The 20,213-nt window shown below is 62.5% G+C and overlaps 1 protein-coding gene across 1 annotated transcript in view; it reads left to right on the top strand.

Annotated features, from left to right (window-relative positions):
- The window catches only part of LOC111154167 (peroxidasin), a 67,288-nt gene that overhangs the window by 41,324 nt on the left and 5,751 nt on the right, over positions 1 to 20,213 (top strand). The window contains exons 8-19 of the mRNA XM_022513596.1: positions 54 to 171; positions 1,682 to 1,851; positions 3,975 to 4,247; positions 5,349 to 5,465; positions 6,583 to 6,741; positions 7,117 to 7,229; positions 8,147 to 8,303; positions 10,479 to 10,587; positions 11,109 to 11,266; positions 14,254 to 15,757; positions 18,098 to 18,232; positions 18,958 to 19,166. Of these exons, the coding sequence (XP_022369304.1) occupies positions 54 to 171; positions 1,682 to 1,851; positions 3,975 to 4,247; positions 5,349 to 5,465; positions 6,583 to 6,741; positions 7,117 to 7,229; positions 8,147 to 8,303; positions 10,479 to 10,587; positions 11,109 to 11,266; positions 14,254 to 15,757; positions 18,098 to 18,232; positions 18,958 to 19,166 (3,222 nt within the window). The remainder of the gene's footprint in view (positions 1 to 53; positions 172 to 1,681; positions 1,852 to 3,974; positions 4,248 to 5,348; positions 5,466 to 6,582; positions 6,742 to 7,116; positions 7,230 to 8,146; positions 8,304 to 10,478; positions 10,588 to 11,108; positions 11,267 to 14,253; positions 15,758 to 18,097; positions 18,233 to 18,957; positions 19,167 to 20,213) is intronic.

A 20,213-nucleotide genomic window follows, 5' to 3' on the forward strand; every position in this document is an offset into this window, starting at 1 on the left:
TTTACGTTGAGGGATGGTTTAAGACCAGAGACCTCGTTTCCTTCTTGGCACAGAGAGGCCCCGGATCACATCAGAGCCCCAGGACGCAGACGTCACCTCGGGGAACACCGTGTTCTTCACGTGCAGAGCTGAAGGCAACCCCAAGCCCGAGATCATTTGGCTTCGAAACAAGTGAGTCAGGCGCCGGCCAGGCGGCCGCGGGGCGCCCCATACCCCAGACATCCCGTGGGCTCCGCCAAGCGCGGCCCCAGCCCGGCACCTGTGGACGGCCCTCGGCTCCTTCGTCCTCTGCCATGGAGTAGAAGGTCTAAAGGAGAGACTGTCCTGCATCATTTCTGCTGGCGGTGGGGCATGTGGCTCCTCCTCCTGCCGGGGCTGAGGGGTGGGAGATGCCCTTGGTTCTTAACCCACTCACGTTCTGTGGCCAGAAACGGTGCGTCTAGTCCCTGGGGCTCTGCCGCTGGAACCCTGGGACCTGTCCTCCTGGCTCAGGAGGGCCCTTCCTGTGGGGGCAGCGCCTTCAGGGACACCCGTCGAGCGAACACTTACGTACTTCGCTCCTTGGGCATCTGATTGGCCTCAGGAAATAGGGGTCTCCTGCCACGCACAGGCATTTTGGGGGTGTGGGGGCAGAGCTGTAGGAGGGGCCATTCCGGGGGTCAGCCCAGCGAGGGCCCCTTGTTAATGAGGACACTTTCAGGCATACGGTGAGAATCGACTTAACACGAAAGCACCTTGTCGAGGCTCCTTTTCCCGTCCTCTTGGGGACACGGACAGGCCCTCGCTGGTCGGTAGATCTCGGCTCTGTGCATCCAGTCATGACCGGGTGAGGACGATGGAGACGGGAGCCCAGACACCCCCGGTCCATCGCCCTGCCCAGTGCCCGGCGGCCGAGTCCCGCAGCCCTTCACAGAGGAGAGGTTCAGGGATCCTGGCATCGAGCCATCGGTGCAGGAGGGGAGACACCTTCCTGCCTGGGTTTGTGGCCGTGACCTGGGCCCAGCGCTGCGTGCGGGTGTGACCGATGCTATCCCAACCTTCAGGTCACCTGTTACTTTGGATGACTCTGGACTCGCTGGGAGTTAAAATCCAAGTTAAATACGAGGAATAAGTGTGTATTTAAAAGGCAGAAAAACATCGATTTGGCTGAGCCCTTTACATCTGTTTTCATAAATAAACACGTTGGTACCAGAAGTTAAAATGTTACAGCCAAACGTGGCCGAGGGAAAGCCCAGAAGCGCCAGGCCCGAAGTCTGGAGCCGGGCTCTCCCTCCTCCTGCTAGCCTCTGTGGGTGTCTCACCTGCTGTCCGCCTCACCCGTGGGTCCGCCTCACCCGTGGGCCTGCCTTACCCGTGGGCCTGCCCCATTGTCTTGAATGAATTGCCGGAAACCAAGGAAGACGTTTCCTTGACTTTTTCCCACTATGTTCCTTTTTCACCTTTGGAAAGAGGATTGTTCTATAACTTTAAAATCTTACAGGCTAAACACGTGAATAATAAAGTCGATGAATTAGAGATGTGGTGGGTCAGTCCCTTTCCTAGAAGCAGTGAATAAGCAGGAGCCTGTGATGTAGGACAGTATCCTGGTGTCCCCCAGCCCCAGGGGCCCTTCCTGTGTCGCAGATCAGCTGTCCCGTGCTTCAGGCACAAGTACCTGAGTGCCAGACGTCTGTCTTTGTAGTAACGAGCTGAGCATGAAGACAGATTCCCGCCTCAACTTGCTGGACGACGGGACCCTGATGATCCAGAACACGCAGGAAACGGACCAAGGGATTTACCAGTGCATGGCCAAGAACGTGGCCGGGCAGGTGAAGACACAGGAGGTCACCCTCAGGTACTTTGGGTCTCCAGGTACGTGCAGAGGACGGCGCACAGGCTGCTCCGGAACAGCTCTCCCTCGCCGCGCCCGGCCGGGTAGGGATGCGGGTGGGATGTGGGTGGGACACGGGCATGCTCAGTCCATAGCCGGGTGCCCTCAGCTGCAGCCTTGTGAGCTTGGTCCTAGGTGACTCTCAAGCTTTGCTCTGCTTTTTGGAAAAACCCACAGCGTGACATTTCCTTAGAGGGACCCGCTCGCGTGTGTAAGTGAGCGGCGTGCGTCGGGCGCACGCGCTGCTGCTTCTCGGGACTGTTCTGCAGGCTTTTCTGAGTGCCGAGCCTTCCTCTGGGATAGCTGTCATCCCTTTTCCATTTCCCGCTGGCAGTTTGGAAGTCCCGTGGTGCCCTCCGTGTCGCTGGTTGGCCCACAGCGTCTCACCCGCGTTCGTAGGTGATCCGGGTCTCAGTTCTCTCCTTCCGCTGTCTCCAGAACAGTCCGTTTGTCCAGTGCGCAAAACACTCACCTTGCGCCTGGCCCTAACGTCCTTCCCACTTCTGAATCCCGTCTTGTCTTTCTGCGTCTCTGCTGTCCCGCTGGGGCCATGTCCTTTCCGCCCAGGGGAGCAGGAGTCAGGCCACATCCCCACGCAAGGACCGGCTCTCAGGTGACAAAGCCTGGAGTGAGATCACGTCTCCCACTGATTTTGGCTGCCTGTCCCTGAGGGGCTGCTTGGGGGTCCGTGGGTGACGGCACGTGGGCTGGCCTTGCGTCACGCACTTTGCACGTGTTGGCTGGAACACATGCCCTCCCGGTGGGCTCTGACGCTGGGGTTCTGGTCCCTGCAAACGGCATCATGCCGCCTCGCCTGCGTGCTCCAGAAACGCTAACGTGAAGATCGTGTCTGCGCTTCCTGTCCTCCGCCGTTCCTTAGTCACAGGGTCACGGGTCCTGGAGCCTCAACGTTAAACTGCACGAAAGCTGCAGGAACGTGTCTTCCCTGCTGCCTTCCTCTCCACGGAACTCCTGCCTCCCTCCTCGCGCCCTCAGGTGCCGCCGGCGCCTCCTTCTTCGTCCCCGCCTTACCGAGTTCGTGGCGCCGCTTCTCTCACGCTTGCCCCCCACCCCGCGAGGGCTCCGTTACCTTGTGGAAGCGCGGTCTGTGGACCTGGTTCTGCGGCGCGAGTCCCGGGGGCTTCCCCCGAGTCCTTGCTGTTACAGGTCCGCGTCCCTTACCCAGAGCTCCTCGGGCCGTCTCTGGAAATCAGGGATCTGGGGAGTTTCCACAGGGGTGCGTGGTGCAGGGTGGGCCGAGCGGTGGAGTGCAGCGTGGGGTCTGGGTGTCACCCTGTAGTCTGTGTGGCCCCACCGCGAGCTGCCTCAGTGGTTGTGGAGGCTGCCAACGCTGCTGGCCAGGTCAGGCTTTACAGATTAGTGATGAGAAAAGTACTCTGTTTGGGGAGCATCTCTGGATTCCAGAATCGGGGAGAAGGGTGTCAGCCAGGAACGTTCTAGAAACTTCCCTTTTTGTTACTTTCCATGTTGGTGAGCTCCCAGCAGAGTAACTTCTGGGTGCAACGGTGCAAGGGTCTTGCTGGTTTTGACACGCGTGGTTGCTCCGACCCCGGGGGAGCGGGTGTCCCGGTGGTCCTGACGCGCGTGGTCACTCCGGCCCCGGGGGGAGCGGGGGGTCTACAGCCGTGGACACCAGTGAGCGTCTGCACGGATGCCCCCAGCAAACGCATTGTAAGGGCGTGGATTTTTCTGGACTCACAGCTGAAAAGTACTGTTAAGTGTAGGTTGAAGGTACGGTTCTGCTTTTGCGAGGGAAGGGGCTGTTTTGCGAGTTCCGAGTTTGGACGGAGCGTGTTGCCCGCGAGGAGGGGCACCTAGCCGGTGTGACCGCTGACCCCGTGTCCAGCGCCCACAGAAGTGGGGCCCCTGGGGCTCAGGCCGCGCCGAGGGCGATGGGGACTGGCTGGGAGGCGCTGGCCCCGCCGCTCGCTTGTCCCCACCCCGACGCGGGAGAGCCGACGGCGTCCGTTCAGCCGTGTTTGCTTTGCTCACTTTGAGCCCCGCATGCAGAAGGAAGAGAACGAGCCCACGCCGTTGCCGACCCGGAGGAAATTAATGCGCGACTTGTGTTTTGTTGTGACAGCTCGACCCACTTTTGTAATCCAGCCACAGAACACGGAGGTGCTGGTCGGGGAGAGTGTCACCCTGGAGTGCAGTGCCACAGGCCACCCTCCGCCACAGATAACCTGGACCAAAGGGGACCGCACGCCCCTGCCCGAGGACCCTCGCGTGAGCATCACCCCGTCCGGCGGCCTCTACATACAGAACGTCCTGCAGGCGGACAGCGGGGAGTATACCTGCTTCGCGTCCAACAGCGCAGAGAGCATCCAGGCCACCGCGCTGATCATCGTCCAGGGTGGGTCAGGGCCCCCTCCGTGCACGCGCTGACCACTGGCCCCTGCCCTCGCCGCAGAGACCCTGCCCCCGAAGCCCTCCCTGCAGACCCCATCCTGCCCCGCCCAGGGAGTCCTGCCCACGGAGGCCCCGCCCCGACCGCCATCCCATCCTCTGCCCGCACCTGGCTGTACCTTACCCGCAGGCCTCACCGCCCTGCTTCTCTGTGACCTGGTTTCCTGCGTGGCAGCTGCAGGAGGCTTGTGTTTCGGGGCTGTGTTTGTTTCTGGCTGTGTTGTCCCTGGCACCGGGGGCTCCTGGCGTGCGGACATTGGTGGCGGTCGCGGGAATGTGTGTGCTGGGTGGGGGCACCTGTGTGTGCCTCACGTCGGTGAACCTGGCCTTCCTCCCGCGGCTTCCCCCGCACCAGCATTGGGGTGCAGGGCGCTGAGTGCCGTAGCGTGAAGACCCGGGCGGTGTGTGTCCACGTGTCCCAGCCAGCTCGATAGTGAGTTTCTTATTTAGAAACAAATTGCAAAGTGGGGCCTCTCTGGTGTGGAGGCTGCGGACTGCCGATGGCCGGGGCCCTGCTCTCTGGCCGCAAGGCCGTCTCACGGCGTCGGTGCTGCTGGCTCGCGCTCCACACACGGGACCGCGCGGTCCTGTCACCTGGTCGTTCCTTCTGCACAGACGGAATCGGTCTGGATTTGGGGCCCCACAGTCACGGAGCAGCTCCTGTCCCCACACAGCTGGGTTACGCGACACGGGACCGCTTCCAGGTCTGACTGAGGTCCCACAGCCAGAGGGACCTTGGGGTGCGCTAACAGCCACGGGCAGAAGCAGGGCGTCCCGCACACCCTCGGTGCCGTGTGGCCTGCGGCTGCATGGACTTAGCAGAAGCCCCTGCAGGGTGCTGGGGAAACTGCTGCTGGACATCCTGCTGTCAGGCCCTTCCCCGGCCGGCGTCCCCCTGCCGCAGACCCTCTCCTGTGGCGCCGCCCGTGGCCATCGGCTTTCTATGCCGCGGCGCTTACAGGGAGCGCTGACGCTGATGCTGGCCTGCAGCATTTTCATCCAGAACGGTCTTTGAGATGTCGTTTCCGATGTTCTTTCCTTCCGGAAGCCCTTCCCCAGTTCACCGTGACCCCTGCAGACAAGGCCGTGATCGAGGGTCAGACGGTCGACTTCCAGTGTGAGGCCAAGGGCTACCCACAGCCGGTCATCGCGTGGACGAAAGGAGGTGAGAGCTGGCCTGACGCTGACCGGGGTGGGCTCCACACTCGGGAGGCGAGTCTGCCCAGGCCCCAGCCCCTGGGAGCCAGGGTGCGGGCGGCCTTCTGCCTGCTGGTTCCCTCTCCTCCCAGGTGGTCCGTGTCTTGGCTTTAGTACACTTAGTTAGCGTCCTGATGAGATTTCCTGGCAGGTAGGATAGAACTTTCTGGAACTGTCACAGCATCTGGTTGAAGCTCAGTGTTTCTGAGCTTCTCTGGCTCTGTCTTGCCCTCTCCATCCGAGGTGAGCGGCTGATCACGTTGATTCTTTGGGGGTGACCCCCCTGCCCCCATCCTGCTCAGCTGGTGAAGCCCTGGCCAGATGACTCGATGGAGACAGACGTCCCCCAGGGTGCTGGTGGCCTGGCTGGGAAGTGCGAGGGGAGAGAAGGGGAGGTGGCCTCGGGGCTCTGTCCTGGAATTGACCTTGAGGTCTTGACGAGGGGCCCTGCCTTAAGCCAGGGGGCAGTACCTGCCTTCGTCCCCACAAGCCAAGGGCAGGCCGGTGTGAGCAGCCGGCACTGGGACCCCCGCGCGCCCGGGGAAGGAGAGGGCCCCTGCGCTGGCTCCTTGCTGGGGTGGCTTGTGGTTTTGAGTAACTCCACCCCTCCCCCTCCCCAGCAGCTCCTTCCCCATGCCTCCCACCCCGTGTCCTCGCCCCTGCATTTCTCAAGTGCTCCTCCCACTTCTGGGGAGTTTCTCAGAGCCCGGGGCTCCGTCTGTCCCTGACCCGGCCACACCCGGTTGTGTGGAATGTTGCCTGCCAGCGCGACCGCAGTAGAGACCAGTCTATCCCACTGTTCCCTTTGCTGTGAGGAGAGACCAGTCTATCCCACTGTTCCCTTTGCCGTGAGCAGAGACCAGTCTGTCCCACCGTTCCCTTTGCCGTGAGCAGAGACCAGTCTGTCCCACCGTTCCCTTTGCCGTGAGCAGAGACCAGTCTGTCCCACCATTCCCTTTGCCATGAGCAGAGACCAGTCTGTCCCACCGTTCCGTGTGCTCCAGGGAGGCTCTGCTCGACCCAGCCTTCCTGAGTCCCGCTCTGACCCCAGCATGTGGTGTCCGGGCCACGCGTGTGCCTTTCAGGGAGCCGGCTGTCGGTGGATGGGCGGCACCTCGTGCTCTCGTCGGGGACGCTCCGGGTCTCTGCGGTCGCACTGCACGACCAGGGCCAGTATGAGTGCCAGGCCGTCAACATCATTGGCTCTCAGAGGGCCGTGGCCCACCTCACCGTGCAGCCTAGAGGTACGTGGCGGCGCTGGCCTCCCACGGCCCTGGTGGACGGGCTGCTCGGTGCAGAGCCGCTGTCTGGAGAGGCGGGCCCGCGGCAGCCTGCGCTCCCCACTTACGGCAGGAGCTGGTGCGGGCTCGCGTCTGCTCCCCCAGCGCAGCTCCTCGGGGGGAGGGCGGCCGCCGGCACACCCTCTCCCCTTCACTCTGGCCCCTGAGCTTGTGCAGATGAGCTGGGAGGCTGAGGGGGGGGGCGGCTGACGCCAGCCGACAGTGCCCTGGCCTGCCCCGGCTGAGGACAAGGGGCTGCTGCTCTTGGGAAGCTCTCTGGGTGACCGGCGAGTGTTCCGGCTTCCGTACCTTTGTCAGCTGGTGTCCCTTGCCTTGCAGTCACGCCGGTCTTTGCCAGCATTCCGAGTGACGTGACGGTGGAAGTGGGCACCAGCGTGCAGCTGCCCTGCAGCTCCCAGGGCGAGCCCGAGCCCGCCATCACCTGGAACAAGGTACCACGACGGTGGGCTGGGCCCGGGTGTGGCGGCTGCCCTAGGCTCGCAGCTTCCCACACCGTCCTCCGCACAGGAAAGCTCCCCCCCTGGGCCTGAGTTACCGGCTGCCGTGGGGCCCTCACGACCCGAACCAGAGGAAAGCGGTCCCACATTGTCCTTTCCGCGTTCTTCCCAGTGGCGCGGCAGAGAAACCCTGCCACTAGGTCTGTGGCCCCATTGTCAGCAGAGAAGGTTTTTGTGCTGTTCCTCCGCTTTTCAGGGTTGTGTCTGAGAAGTACAGCCCGGAATTGGATCCCAGTGTTTAGCCGTTATGAACGAGGGTTTCAACAGGACATATCCCTGGAGGACAGCGTGGCCACAGGCAGGGGACCCGTACAGGGAGGTTTGAGTTCTGGGGGACAGCCTGGCCCTCTCCCACATGCCCCTGTTGCCCGCCAGCTGTCACCTGCCCTCTCCCGGGACCACACGTGGCCGCCTCCCTGTCCGCTTGGGCTTGCTCTTACCCTTCCCGGCCGGGCCTGTCGCCTGCGTTTTTGGGTGTGGCTCGGGTATCCTGTCTCCCAGAAGACCTTGCCAGGGCCCTTCTCTGTCACTGGGTGCCCACACGCTGGGCCTTCCCCATGGTCGTGTGCGTCCCACGGAGGGTTTCTTTCTGGGCCCCCAAGTCCTGATCCTGTAGAATCCACGGGACTCCATCCCTGTCTTAGTGTTTTCTGGATCTTTCACAAGAGTTTAAGAAAAGTTCCTCTCAGCAAATTGGACTAAATCTCTTTTTCTCTGCAGGTTTGGATAGAGCTGAGCATACCCTGTGCGCCTTGTCCCCCAGTGAGGGCCCGACAGTGGACCTCCACCCCCAAGTAAAACCACTTCTGCTTCTCGGCCTCATTCTTCGTATCGTTTCTCTTCTGCTCCAGGACGGGGTTCAGGTGACGGAAAGCGGGAAATTTCATATCAGCCCCGAGGGGTTCCTGACCATCCACGACGTCGGGACGGCGGACGCAGGCCGCTATGAGTGCGTGGCCCGGAACACCATCGGGCAGGCGTCTGTCAGCATGGTGCTCGGCGTGAGCGGTGAGTCCCGCGGCCGGCGCCGCCGTCCCCGGCACGAGGTGGGAGGGGCGCTCCGCCTGGCACTTGCCGGCTCGCCGCCTGATGACCGGAGGGCCACGCGGCCTGGTTGGGGGCGGCCACGTCACACTCTGGCTGCCGTCCCTTCCTGCAGCTGTGGCCGCTGTGGTCACGCGCCTGAAAGCCGGCTCTCCCCGGGCGGGACGTTGTGGCTGGCGAGGCAGCCATCCAGACCCACTGGGCTCCGACGTGTATGATTTACGTCCGCGTCTGGCGGGGGCGCACGTGCGGCTGCCCTTTGAGCGGCCGGCGCCCCATCGCCCTGCTTCCTGTCGTGTGGGTGCGGCCGCGCGCCTTCCTGGAATGGGGACAGCTCCTGCCCTGGCCCTGACAGCCACGCTGGGCCGGACTCTGTGTCTGCCCCTGCCCGCCTCCTTCCCCTGGCCCATCCCTTCACTTGAGTCTGTCTCTGCCTTTCCCAGCACAACTCACCCACCGGCTGCCTCCATGGGCCTGTGAGTGCCCCGGGTGGCAATGGGGTCCCTCGGTGTGTGTGCCCAGCACCCCTGTGCCCGAAGCCTGTAGGTGCTTACCCGATGTGAGCGGTAAAGAGGAACGGGGAGCCTGCTTTGTTTTTTTTTGCGGGGGGGTGTTCTTTTCCCATTACATATGGTGTGTGAAATGGATGTAAAATTCAGTTGGTGAATTCTATGATTTTTTTTGTTCTTTTAATGGCAAATTTTGATCCCTAAAAATAATGTTATTTTGATGAAAATTAGTTATATATGAGAGTAAAAATAATCTCTTACCCACGATCCCGCTTCCAAGAAATAACCATTGTCAACATTTCGGTCTATTTCCTTTATTTTTTTCTAAAGGTAGGTAAATATTTTCAAGTTATTTTTGTGGTCGTTGTTTGGAGAACGACAAATGCAGTTCATCTGTAATAATGTAACGTTAGAGTCATAAAATCGTATAAAATTACGAGTCATTTGTCTACCACTTGGCATAAAAATATTAGGTTCCAAAAATGAGAACATCTGTCTCCGTTTGAGATGCACTGAGGTGGGGGTTGTGCCTGGGGAAAGGCTGTCGGGCCGCGCTTCAGACGTGTGGAGCGACCCGTGGATAGTGGTGACTGGGCCGGTTTGTGGAGTGCGCAGGGGCAGCTGCACCGGGTCCGCGGGGCTGCCACCCCTCTGTGGGCAGGGCTGGGCGTCGGGCGCCGTCAGGGGCCGAGGGGTGAGTCTGGCGGTGCCTTCCGGCTCAGGTTATTTTCAACTGTGTCCTTCTGTGGAAAGGCTGACCAGGTTGAGGGAAGAAAGGACCCTTTACGAGCCGCGTGTCCTTGGTGACGTGGGCACCGGCTGCGTCCGTGGACAGGGTAGAAGGTTGATTGGGTTAGCGTTACTTTAGTTTAGCAAACTCTGGTATTCGGTGAGAAGAAATGAGAAGAAGGAAGTAGAAGGTCAGGAACAGGGGCGCCCGGGGGGCTCCGTGGGTTAAGCCTCTGCCTTCAGCTCAGGTCATGGTCCTGGATCCAGGTCCTGGTCCAGGATCGAGCCCAGCATCGGGCTCTCTGCTCCATGCGGTGTCTGCCTCTGCCCCTCCCCCTGCTTGTGCTCTCTCTCCCGGATAATAAATACAATCTGTAAAAAAAAAAAAAAAAGGAAAAAAAAAAGAACCTCCGGAACAGCTTCAGAGGGTTGCAGGCTAAGCCGTGTGTGTGTGCGTGTGCGTGTGCGTGTGCGGGTAGTGGTTCACCCATGGCTGTGACAGGGGCCCGTCCAGAGGAGACGGGAAAACGCAGGGAGCAGAGTGTTTGCGGCGGGGCGGGGGGCAGCTGGCGGCGCAGGCGCCCCTAGAGGGTCTGGCCGTTGGTGGGAAGAACCGAATCTGCCAGGAGCGGAGAGGCCGTCCGTCCTCCCTGGGTGGCCGTGCTTTGCTAGAACTTCCGTGTTTCACGCTGGGAGCGCTTTTCCCGTGTTCTTTTGGGGTATCACGTGATTTCAGACGCTGAGGTCTCTAATTTGCGTACTGCTTGAAACAGCTTCTCTCGTGTCATTTAAGCTTCCGTATGAGAGACCGAACCCTTGGGGGAGAGCGTGCCGACACGATGCTGCGTGCGTAACATAGAGTGGCGTTTTGTGGGTAACGAGCGACTTTGTGTTTTCCCAGTTCCTGATGTCAGTCGAAATGGGGACCCATTTGTGGCCACATCGATTGTGGAAGCGATTGCGACCGTGGACAGAGCCATCAACTCGACGCGCACACACCTGTTTGACAGGTACCGTGGGGACGGAGACGGGCGTAGACCTCCGCTCCTTCAGCCTCTGGGGCAGAACAGAGCTGTGGCCTGTTTCATCCGAGGGAAAGCCTTTTAATTTAAAAATCCTGACGTGGGCATTAAGTCTTGTGGGGTTCGGACAACAAAAAGACGCATCCTTTCTGAGTAGAAGCGGAACTAGGGTTCGTAGGTGAGACGTCTTAGAAAACCTTGGCTCGTTAAACGCACGACTCGGCAGGAACAGAGTCTCGGGCCACAGTGACTTGTTCGCGTCGGAGACGTGGAGCGCAGTGAGACTGGACGGTCGTCTTCTCTCTTTGACTTAATGATTTGTTTTTAGTGTCTTTCTTTCTGTTTGTGTTTGCCGCCTTCCGCTTGGGATGAGTCAGGTACGCGACATTACGTCTCAACAAAAGTAGCTACAGACATGTTTGGTGGCAATAATTACATTTTTGGACATGAGTAGTTTTGTCCTCAAAGTTGGTTCTGTTCTTCCCTGTCTGCTCCCGCACCCCTGCCAGCCGTCCCCGTTCTCCCAACGACCTGCTGGCCTTGTTCCGGTACCCGAGGGACCCCTACACTGTGGGGCAGGCGCGCGCTGGAGAGATATTCGAGCGGACCCTGCAGCTGATTCAGGAGCACGTGCGGCACGGCCTGATGGTCGACCTGAATGGAACAAGTCAGTCCTGGGACCCCTCCCCCGAGAGCAGGGCCTCACCACGCTGGGGCCTCTCTGGGCGCCGTCCCGCCTCCCCATGTCTGAGTGAGCGCACGGTTGCCCAGGTTCGGGCTGCGCCGGGCCCGTAGCAGCCACCTCATGTGCCCTGCGGAGCCGCGTGCAGCTGACCGCGTGCACTGCCCTGACCGGGGCCGGACCCATGAGGCCCCTGCGACCTGGCAGGGCGGCCGCTAGTCCGCGAGGCTGTGCGCCCGGGACGCAGGGCGGCGGGCTGTTGGGAAGGAGGCTTGTGGGGCCCGGGTGACTGAGACGTGTCGGGGGAGGCTGCCCCTGGGTTGTGTGGACGGCGGGAGCCCGACACCCCCCCCCCCCCGCAGCCTGTGCCGCGCCGAGCCCTGGGAGCACCAGAGGCCGGTGTCTGCTGTGTGGACGCGGTCCCTCAAGGGCGAGTGTTCGTCTAAAGCTCTCCGGAAGTGCGTGCGCCGTGACCCCCGGGGTCACGCTCTGCAGTCTCCACGGGCTTTTCCGACTCGTCTTCAGGGAGCCCGTCTTGCCCGTCAGGATGGAAATGTCTTTCAATTGCCGAGCGGTCTTAGATGCGCGTGTGCGGCGTGAGGATGTGGAAACAGGCCCGTCTCTGCTTCTTGGAGGGAGGGGAGGTGCCCGAGCCTGTCCCCGTCCTGCCCTGGCTTGGGGCTGGGCTTCCTGGTGCTTGTGTGTAGACACGTAGACCATGGTGCCTCCTCTTCCTCCTGGGGGCGCTGGCCTCCATCGGGGCCGTCGTAGACGATTCCACTTCACAGACAGGCCAGCCTGGCCTCGCAGGTGCTCCCTGGGGAGAAACGCAAGAGCCGCCCACCCCTTCTCTCCACTTTCCTGTGTTGGGCTCTTTCCACCCTTCCGGCCCGGGGATGGGGACAGGGGCACGTGGGACATGTGGCCTTGTCCCCGTGGCGCCTCCCTGTGCTCCCAACCATCGGTCATAAGGGACCACGCTCGGCTACCTGTGGAGGGCCCATGGGGTTCTGTGGTGCTCCTTTCTCTGCCGTGGCCTCCCTTCCCGTGGCTCACGTGGTGAGTGCGGCTGTAGCAGCTTCAGCAGGCGCCCGTAGACCTTGTGCAGCCGCTGACTGAGGCGGAACCCGTCTGTAGGCCCTCGTGCAGGATGGTGTGCTCACCCACGCTGCCGCGTACGGAGAACCGTGGGGCCCTAGACAGACCGGAGAAACTGAACCGACTCGGAGCCCAGCAGAGGGGCGCCCGACTCTGGGCCACAGTGTGGTGTTCGCAGGAGAGCAGGCCCCAGCGGGCTGCAGCACGTGTAGACCCCGGCCAGTCTCGGATGCTGGGTCAGCAGGCTCTGGAGGCGAGAGGGTGGTCTTGCCGTGGTCTGTGTGATGTGGGAGCCACGGAGCTCCTTGTAAAGAAGTGACCTGGTCACCTGGATCAGGTCGTCAGTGGCCCTGCCACAAAGGGGGAGGGCGGTACAGGAAACCAGGCAAGTGTGTGCGGGAGGGACCGGCGGGGCATGGAGGTGGCCAGTGTCCCTGGAGTGGCCCGGGGGATTCTGGGGCGGCAGGTGCCTGTGGAGTGGCCCAGGGGGTCCAGGCTCCTTGGACGCAGGTGTCCGTGGAGTGGCCCAGCGGGGCGGAAAGTGTTGGCACTGGGGTGGCTGGTGAGTGGAGTGAATTCCAGGTGCCTTGGAGGCAGGTGACACATTTGCGTGTGGCCTGGATGTGGGGTCGGCTGATTGGGTTTCTGCCTGATGGGCCAGAAGGCCAGAGGTGACACTTAGTGACATGGGGAGGCTGGTGGAGGACCGTGTTAGGGCTGGGGAGCGACTGTCTTACCTCTAGGAGCTGCAGGCGTGCACAGGAGGCCTTGGTCTCCAGGGACACCTGGGTCTTGGTTCCACAAGCCCCGGCGTCCTACTCACCTGGAAGAAAATGGCCTCCTGCACACGGTCCTCCTGGTGTTTCTCTGTCACGAAATAGGCTTCTTGTCGGTTCCCCTATTCTCAGGGCGCACTTGCTCTCACATTTCCGCATTTTCACTGGTCAGATTTGCCTGCATTCAGGGATGGTTTTCATTTCTAAAGCAGAGCATGGTGGACGAGCGTGGTCCGAAGCGGTCGGGCGGTCGGCAGGACTCCGGCTGAATGGCCTGTGACGTGGAGCGGCCCGCCACGTTTGCAGGAAGGCGTGGCGTGGCCGCTTCTCATCAGGGACACTTCAGGGGGCTTGGATCTCGGAGCCCTGCAGGCATGTCCAAGTTCACAGGGTGGCCTGTCGTGTCCAGCCTGGGCCGGTGCCCCGCGCCCTCAGCCACGTGCAGACAGGGGCAGGGCAGGAAGAAAGCTCCCCACGGGGCTTGTGCTTGAGCCCCGGGCCCCTGGGGGTTCTGGGACTTCCTGAGCTCACTGGGCGTGGGGCCAGGCGTCCCGTCTACCTTCCCGTGTCCGGGAGGTGCCTGCTGACGGGGGCGGGTCTTCTCATGCAGCCCAGCAGCACCCATTTCTGATGGCGTCACCGCCCTACCTCCAGCTCGGTGCGGGGGTCGTTCAGACGCTGCCCTCACAAACCGGGACAGGCTCTGTTCCCTTAAATGTAGGCAGAGGCCGTCTCGATCGGCTGTGAGCGGGTACTTCGGGTGTGTGCCCCTGCGTGTCCGCCTGTGGTGCGAGGGTGCGTGTGTGCCCCTGCGTGGGAGCATGTGGGTGCGTGTGTGCACACGTGTGCTCCCGCGTGAGTCCAGGGCTCTCGGGCAGCCCGCAGAGCCAGCCCTGACGCAGGTCGGGTCCCTCCAGCTGTTCCTGCGGGGACCCCTGGCTCTTGCCGAAGGACCCGGCTTGTCCCCTGCCCATCACGCAGAGGTCCCCTCCCCTGGCTCTGCAGCCCGACGGGCAGGGTTGGGGAGGCTGTGGGGCCCGGGTCGCGTCCCTGGGTGCTGTCTGCCGTGCAGGGAGTAAGCTGCCCCCTCCCCCGCAGGCTACCACTACAACGACCTCGTGTCTCCCCAGTACCTGAGCCTCATCGCCAACCTGTCGGGCTGCACGGCGCACCGGCGCGTGACCAACTGCTCGGACGTGTGCTTCCACCGGAGGTTCCGCACGCACGACGGCACGTGTAACAACCTGCAACGGCCCATGTGGGGCGCCTCGCTGACAGCCTTCGAGCGCCTGCTGAAGGCCGTGTACGAGAACGGCTTCAACACCCCCCGTGGCGTCGACCCCGGCCGCCTGTACCACGGGCACGTGCTGCCCATGCCCCGGCTGGTGTCCACGTCCCTCATCGGCACGGACACCGTCACGCCCGACCCGCAGTTCACACACATGCTCATGCAGTGGGGCCAGTTCCTGGACCACGACCTGGACTCCACGGTGGTGGCCCTGAGCCAGGCCCGCTTCTCTGACGGCCAGCACTGCAGCTCGGTCTGCAGCAGCGACCCCCCGTGCTTCCCGGTGGCCGTGCCGCCCAACGACCCGCGGGCCCGCAGTGGGGCGCGCTGCATGTTCTTCGTGCGCTCCAGCCCCGTGTGCGGCAGCGGCATGACGTCGCTGCTCATGAACTCCGTGTACCCGCGGGAGCAGATCAACCAGCTCACGTCCTACATCGACGCCTCCAATGTGTACGGGAGCTCAGAGCACGAGGCGCGCGCCGTCCGGGACCTGGCCAGCCAGCGGGGGCTGCTGCGGCAGGGGGTCGTGCAGCGCTCGGGGAAGCCGCTGCTGCCCTTTGCCACTGGGCCGCCCACGGAGTGCATGCGGGATGAGAACGAGAGCCCCATCCCCTGCTTCCTGGCTGGGGACCACCGCGCCAACGAGCAGCTGGGCCTCACCAGCCTGCACACGCTCTGGTTCCGAGAGCACAACCGCGTGGCCACTGAGCTGCTCGCCCTGAACCCGCACTGGGATGGCGACACCATCTACCACGAGGCAAGGAAGGTCGTGGGTGCCCAGATGCAGCACATCACTTACCAGCACTGGCTGCCCAAGGTGCTGGGCGAGGTGGGCATGAAGGCGCTGGGCGAGTACCGCGGCTACGACCCGGGCGTCAACGCCGGCATCGTCAATGCCTTCGCCACAGCCGCCTTCCGGTTCGGCCACACGCTCATCAACCCCGTGCTCTACCGGCTGGACGAGAACTTCGAGCCCATCGCACAGGGACACGTCCCCCTGCACAAAGCCTTCTTCTCTCCCTTCCGCATCGTGAACGAGGGCGGCATCGACCCGCTGCTGCGGGGCCTGTTCGGCGTGGCCGGCAAGATGCGTGTGCCCTCCCAGCTGCTCAACACAGAGCTCACCGAGCGGCTCTTCTCCATGGCGCACACGGTGGCCCTGGACCTGGCCGCCATCAACATCCAGCGTGGCCGGGACCACGGCATCCCGCCCTACCACGAGTACCGTGTCTACTGCAACCTGTCGTCCGCGCACACCTTCGAGGACCTGAAAAACGAGATCAAGAACCCTGAGATCCGGGAGAAGCTGAGACGGTGGGTTGAAGGACGCCGTCGGGCGTCTCAAGTGTGTAAAGGTCAGGCGTGCCACGAAAGGGGGTCCTAGCGTGCGTGGCCGTTGCTCTTTGTGTTTGAGTGCGTGTGTGCAGCCACATGTCAGAGAGGAGCCAGGGCGGGGGGAGCCTGTGGAGGGGCCGACTCTGGTGGCCGTGCTGGTGCAGGAGGCCGTGGCCACAGCCGTGTGGGTGTCCCATGTGTCTGTCCAACAGGGCCTGACGGCGGAGGGGAAGGAGCTGCGGGGAACCCGAGGGCCCAGCTGGGGTATCTTGGGCTTTGGGGGGCTCCTGCGCTCCCATCAGGCGGAGGGCCCCGGAGCTCACCCAGCACAGGGCCGGAGCTGCTGGCCCGACCGCCTCGATTCCGGAGACCACCGCGGCCGCCTCCGGCGATCGTGCGCGCTTCCACGGGGGGGGCTGCCGTGGTGGGACCGCAAGGGCGTGCCGGCCCCTGGAGACCACTGGGGCAGAGAGGTTGGGGCCTTCATCCAGGAGGTTCTGGGCTGCCATCTAACAGGAACCTCTCCGTGGCCTCCTCAGCCTCCGTGGCGTCCCCGGCGGGATAGCCCCTTCGACTTGCAGTTCTCTGCACGCTCAGCCCTGACCTTTCTCTGTGGTCACCGCTGCCCTTTGGGTGGTGACTTTTGTCACGTTCGTCATCTCAGTTTCCTTAATGGAGACCCCTGCTTGTTAGAGTCTCGCACGATCCCTCGTCGTCCGGGGCCTCGTGAAATCGGCCCTTGGGTCCCTGGGTGTGTCCGTGTGTCCGTGGCTGAGGGCAGGGAAAGCTCCCCATGAGGGCTCCCTCGCTTGTGTTCCGGACTCTGCTGTCGGCCGCGCGTGGTCTCGTGCTCTCACGGCCTTGGCGCTGGAGGGAGGACGCTCTCTGGGTAGCCTCCCGCGTGCCTCCGGCAGAAGACGGCTCCTGTGCGTGATGTAAGTTGTGGTCACGTGCCCCGGCGCTGACGCAGACACAGCACCGGCCACTGGCGTGTGACCCGCCCTCCACGGGTGCAGGACTCTCTGGGTCTCCGTGTCGCGTGACCAGCCGTTTACGGGGATGGTCTGTCGTTCGTGTGCTTGAAGAGCCTCCTTTGCTCTTGTCCGGATGGACACAGACGCCCCCCGTACGTACCCCCTTTGCAGACTCACTTCCCACGGCCCAGAGGCACTAGTGCTGCGGCGCAGCGTGCTTGGTGGGCAGAGGGACGCGCCCGTGTGCGCCGGGGACCCCAGAGAGACGACCCTCCTTGTTCACCGAACACCCGGTCTCTCATTCACTTCGCTGTCTGTCGGCCGCCGTGTGGGGGAGGGGCCTGTGGTCGTAGGTCCGGAGGGGCCGGAAACTTCAGGGGCAGGAAGGCCTGCGGGACCTTCCTTAGGGTCGGGCGAGGGGAGGGAGCAGGGCCTGGTCAGAGTGGGGCACTGCCCTGCTGTCTGTGTCCCCCGTCCCTTTTTGAACTGGGTGCCGTGCCCGTGTCAGCAGTGGGGTCGTGGGAGGGGTGCTGGCGGAGCTGGGGCTCCGGGGTCCTAGGCAGGCTTCCAGGTGGCTCCCTGGGGACCACACCGTGTCGCCCCCGTTTCCGTGCGCGGTGTGGAGACCACTCAGCCTCCCTTCCAGAAGGACCGGTGCTGCCGCAGCGGCCTCCCTCTGTCCCTGCAGGCCGTGGGGCCCCTCAGCTGGGTGGTGCACACCGGGCTCTGAGTCCCCATTGAGGGCAAGCTGACACGTGCGTCTGGGGAGCTGCTGGGGTGTCCCCGATGGGGTGCGGGCCGCTCAGTTCCCACGGGCCTCCCTACGGAGCTGCAGGATCTGGACGAGTGCCCTTGTCCTGGGGCACCGAACTGTCGCCGTCTCAGGCATGCGGTCGAGTTCTGCTTCGTAAATAGCTTTGCGACACGAGGATCTTCCACAGACAGTCGAATCGCGGCCTTACGGCGATTCCTTCCGGGGTCTGCCTTAGCTCCCTGAAGCCCGTTCCTTTGTGTTCATGGAAGGAAACTGGAAGGACCTACCTTACGCTGTCAGGCGTGGTTATTTCTGAACAGAAAAGGCGTGAGTTTAGTTTTTCCTCTGTTAAGTTGGTTTTTCTAAAGTTATGATAAATTGCGCACGTGTTTTATGTGTGTGTGTGTGTGTGTGTAAACAGTACAGAAAACTTCTAAGGTATGACGTGTAGATGCTTAAGTCACAGCGAATTTCTTGGCTGACAAGAGGTTTGGGAGGTGCTGAGTAACACCGAACAGCGAGGGCTTTTTCCTCTTTGTTCTGCTGCCACTTTCTTGGGCACATTCAAGGTTCCACTTGCTTGTTCTGCAGGTTGTATGGGTCCCCACTCAACATCGACTTGTTCCCTGCCCTCATGGTGGAAGACTTGGTCCCAGGCAGCCGGCTGGGGCCCACCCTCATGTGCCTGCTGAGCACGCAGTTCAAGCGCTTGAGAGATGGGGACAGGTAAACGCAGATGCCACGGGGACAGGGGAGGCTGGGTACCACGGGGACAGGGGAGGCAGGTGCCTCGGGACAGGTGAGGGCAGGTGCCACGGGGACGGGTGAAGGCAGGTGTCAAAGGGAAGAGCCTCTGCTCTTAATGCACCTTTCTGGGGACTCGGGAAGGCAAGGAGCCGTTGCCGGAGCTCCGTGTGCAGGTGAAAGTGAATGAGCGCCGTCACCCCTCACTGTGATCGGCTCCCTGGTGTGGGCAGTTCCCTCCCACCGCGCCCGAGAATTACACAGCCTTGTTCACGGGTGCTTTCGTGTCCTTCCACTTAAGACATTTCTGTTCCTAGGAATAGAGAATTCACAGGGTCCAATGCTGTGGGAGTCTGGAGGAGTCTGAGCTTCCGGCAGGACCGCCACGTTTCAGGTTTCATGGGTGTCGTTAGTGTAGCTTCACGTAGGGGAGGACACCGCCCCCCGCCCCAGGGAGCCCTCCGGCGCTGTGCGCCAGGCCGTGGATTCCAACCGTGGCCCATGCTGCCTTCCGAGCAGCCGACCCGCTGCTGGTTTTCGTCCAGATTTTTTGTTCTCTTCCTGAGTCGGAAAGCTGAGCTGAGTCTGAGTCCCTCCGTGAGCCATACCCGGTGGACGCCGGCGGGCCTAGACAGTCCACAGAGCTGATCGGGGAATGTTTTAATTCACCTCCTGTGTGTGCTTTGTCTCGTTCTGGGGAAGCACAGGTTATGGTATGAAAACCCGGGGGTGTTCTCCCCGGCGCAGCTGACCCAGATCAAGCAGACGTCCCTGGCCAGGATCCTGTGTGACAACGCCGACAACATCACCCGCGTGCAGAGGGACGTGTTCCGTGTGGCGGAGTTCCCCCACGGGTACGGCAGCTGTGACGAGATCCCCAGGGTGGACCTGCGCGTGTGGCAGGACTGCTGTGAAGGTGCGTGTCCCGGGGGCCTGCTGCACGCACTGGGGAACGTCGTCCCCGCTCCCCACGTGCCGCAGCTCCGGGGTGGCCGCTCAGGGACGCAGCAGAGCCCGGGCCGTGATGGTGAGGAGCCGCTCCTGACACGTGCTGTTTCTGTAAGAACTCAGGACCGAGGGCCGCGCGCAGGAGGCAGGAATAAGCGCAGTCAGTCCGGCTTCTGCTTTTTTCTTAACACCGAGCATGCGTCTCCTGGGAGGACTTGTGTGTTGGACGAGTGTCATGTGGGCCCCCGTGGACGGCACTGGACTCAGACTGTCCGGAAGCGTAGCTCGCACCCGACTCGGGGCGCCGCGCGTTCCAAACGCCCGTGACAACACGCGTTGCCAGAGTGTCGTGGAAGGTCTGGAGGGGCGGCTGTCCGCGCGCAGGCCTGGGACGTGTCCGGCGGGGCTGCTGGGTCCCTGCCGTGGGGGCCACCCTTGCTCTGTGGCTCCCCTGCATTTGCAGATCCCGCTGTCGCTCACCTTGATGCTCCTTTCCTGACCTGAATGTAATTTGGGCTTTGCTCAAACGGCGGTCAGACCTGGGGAGGATGAAGCGGGAGGCGTCCGGAGCCACGAGACCCTGCTCCTCAGCGGCCATGGGCGGCTGACCCACAGCGGCCCCCTGCCGCGGAGATGGCTCCTCCCGCCTCCACCCTCGGACTCGATCGGCCTCTGCCCACCTCCTCTTCCGGGGGAAGCAGCTCTGGCCGTGGCTCTCGTTGGCCGTCATGTCCGTGAGCGCGAGACTCTGGGTTGGTAGGTCAGCGCTGTCCTCTGCCGACGTCTGTGCCCGGTGGCCGTGCCAATCGGGCGCGGCGTCTGTCCGCTTGGCCGTCCTCTGCGTGGATGTGGTGCGTGTGTGTGTGCGGGTGCGGAGCGCGGTGCGTCGTGTTACGGGACGGCTCGCGTGACGACGGGCTGAGTTGACTGCATATCCCGTGTCCCGAAACATTTTCAGTCCCCCTGCTGCATCTGAGGGAAACTGGTTTTGGGGTGTTTTTTCCCTTTTTTAAAG

Source organism: Enhydra lutris, unplaced genomic scaffold (assembly GCF_002288905.1).
Source record: "Enhydra lutris kenyoni isolate GAN:26980312 unplaced genomic scaffold, ASM228890v2 scaffoldscaffold35, whole genome shotgun sequence".
Lineage (NCBI taxonomy): Eukaryota > Metazoa > Chordata > Mammalia > Carnivora > Mustelidae > Enhydra > Enhydra lutris.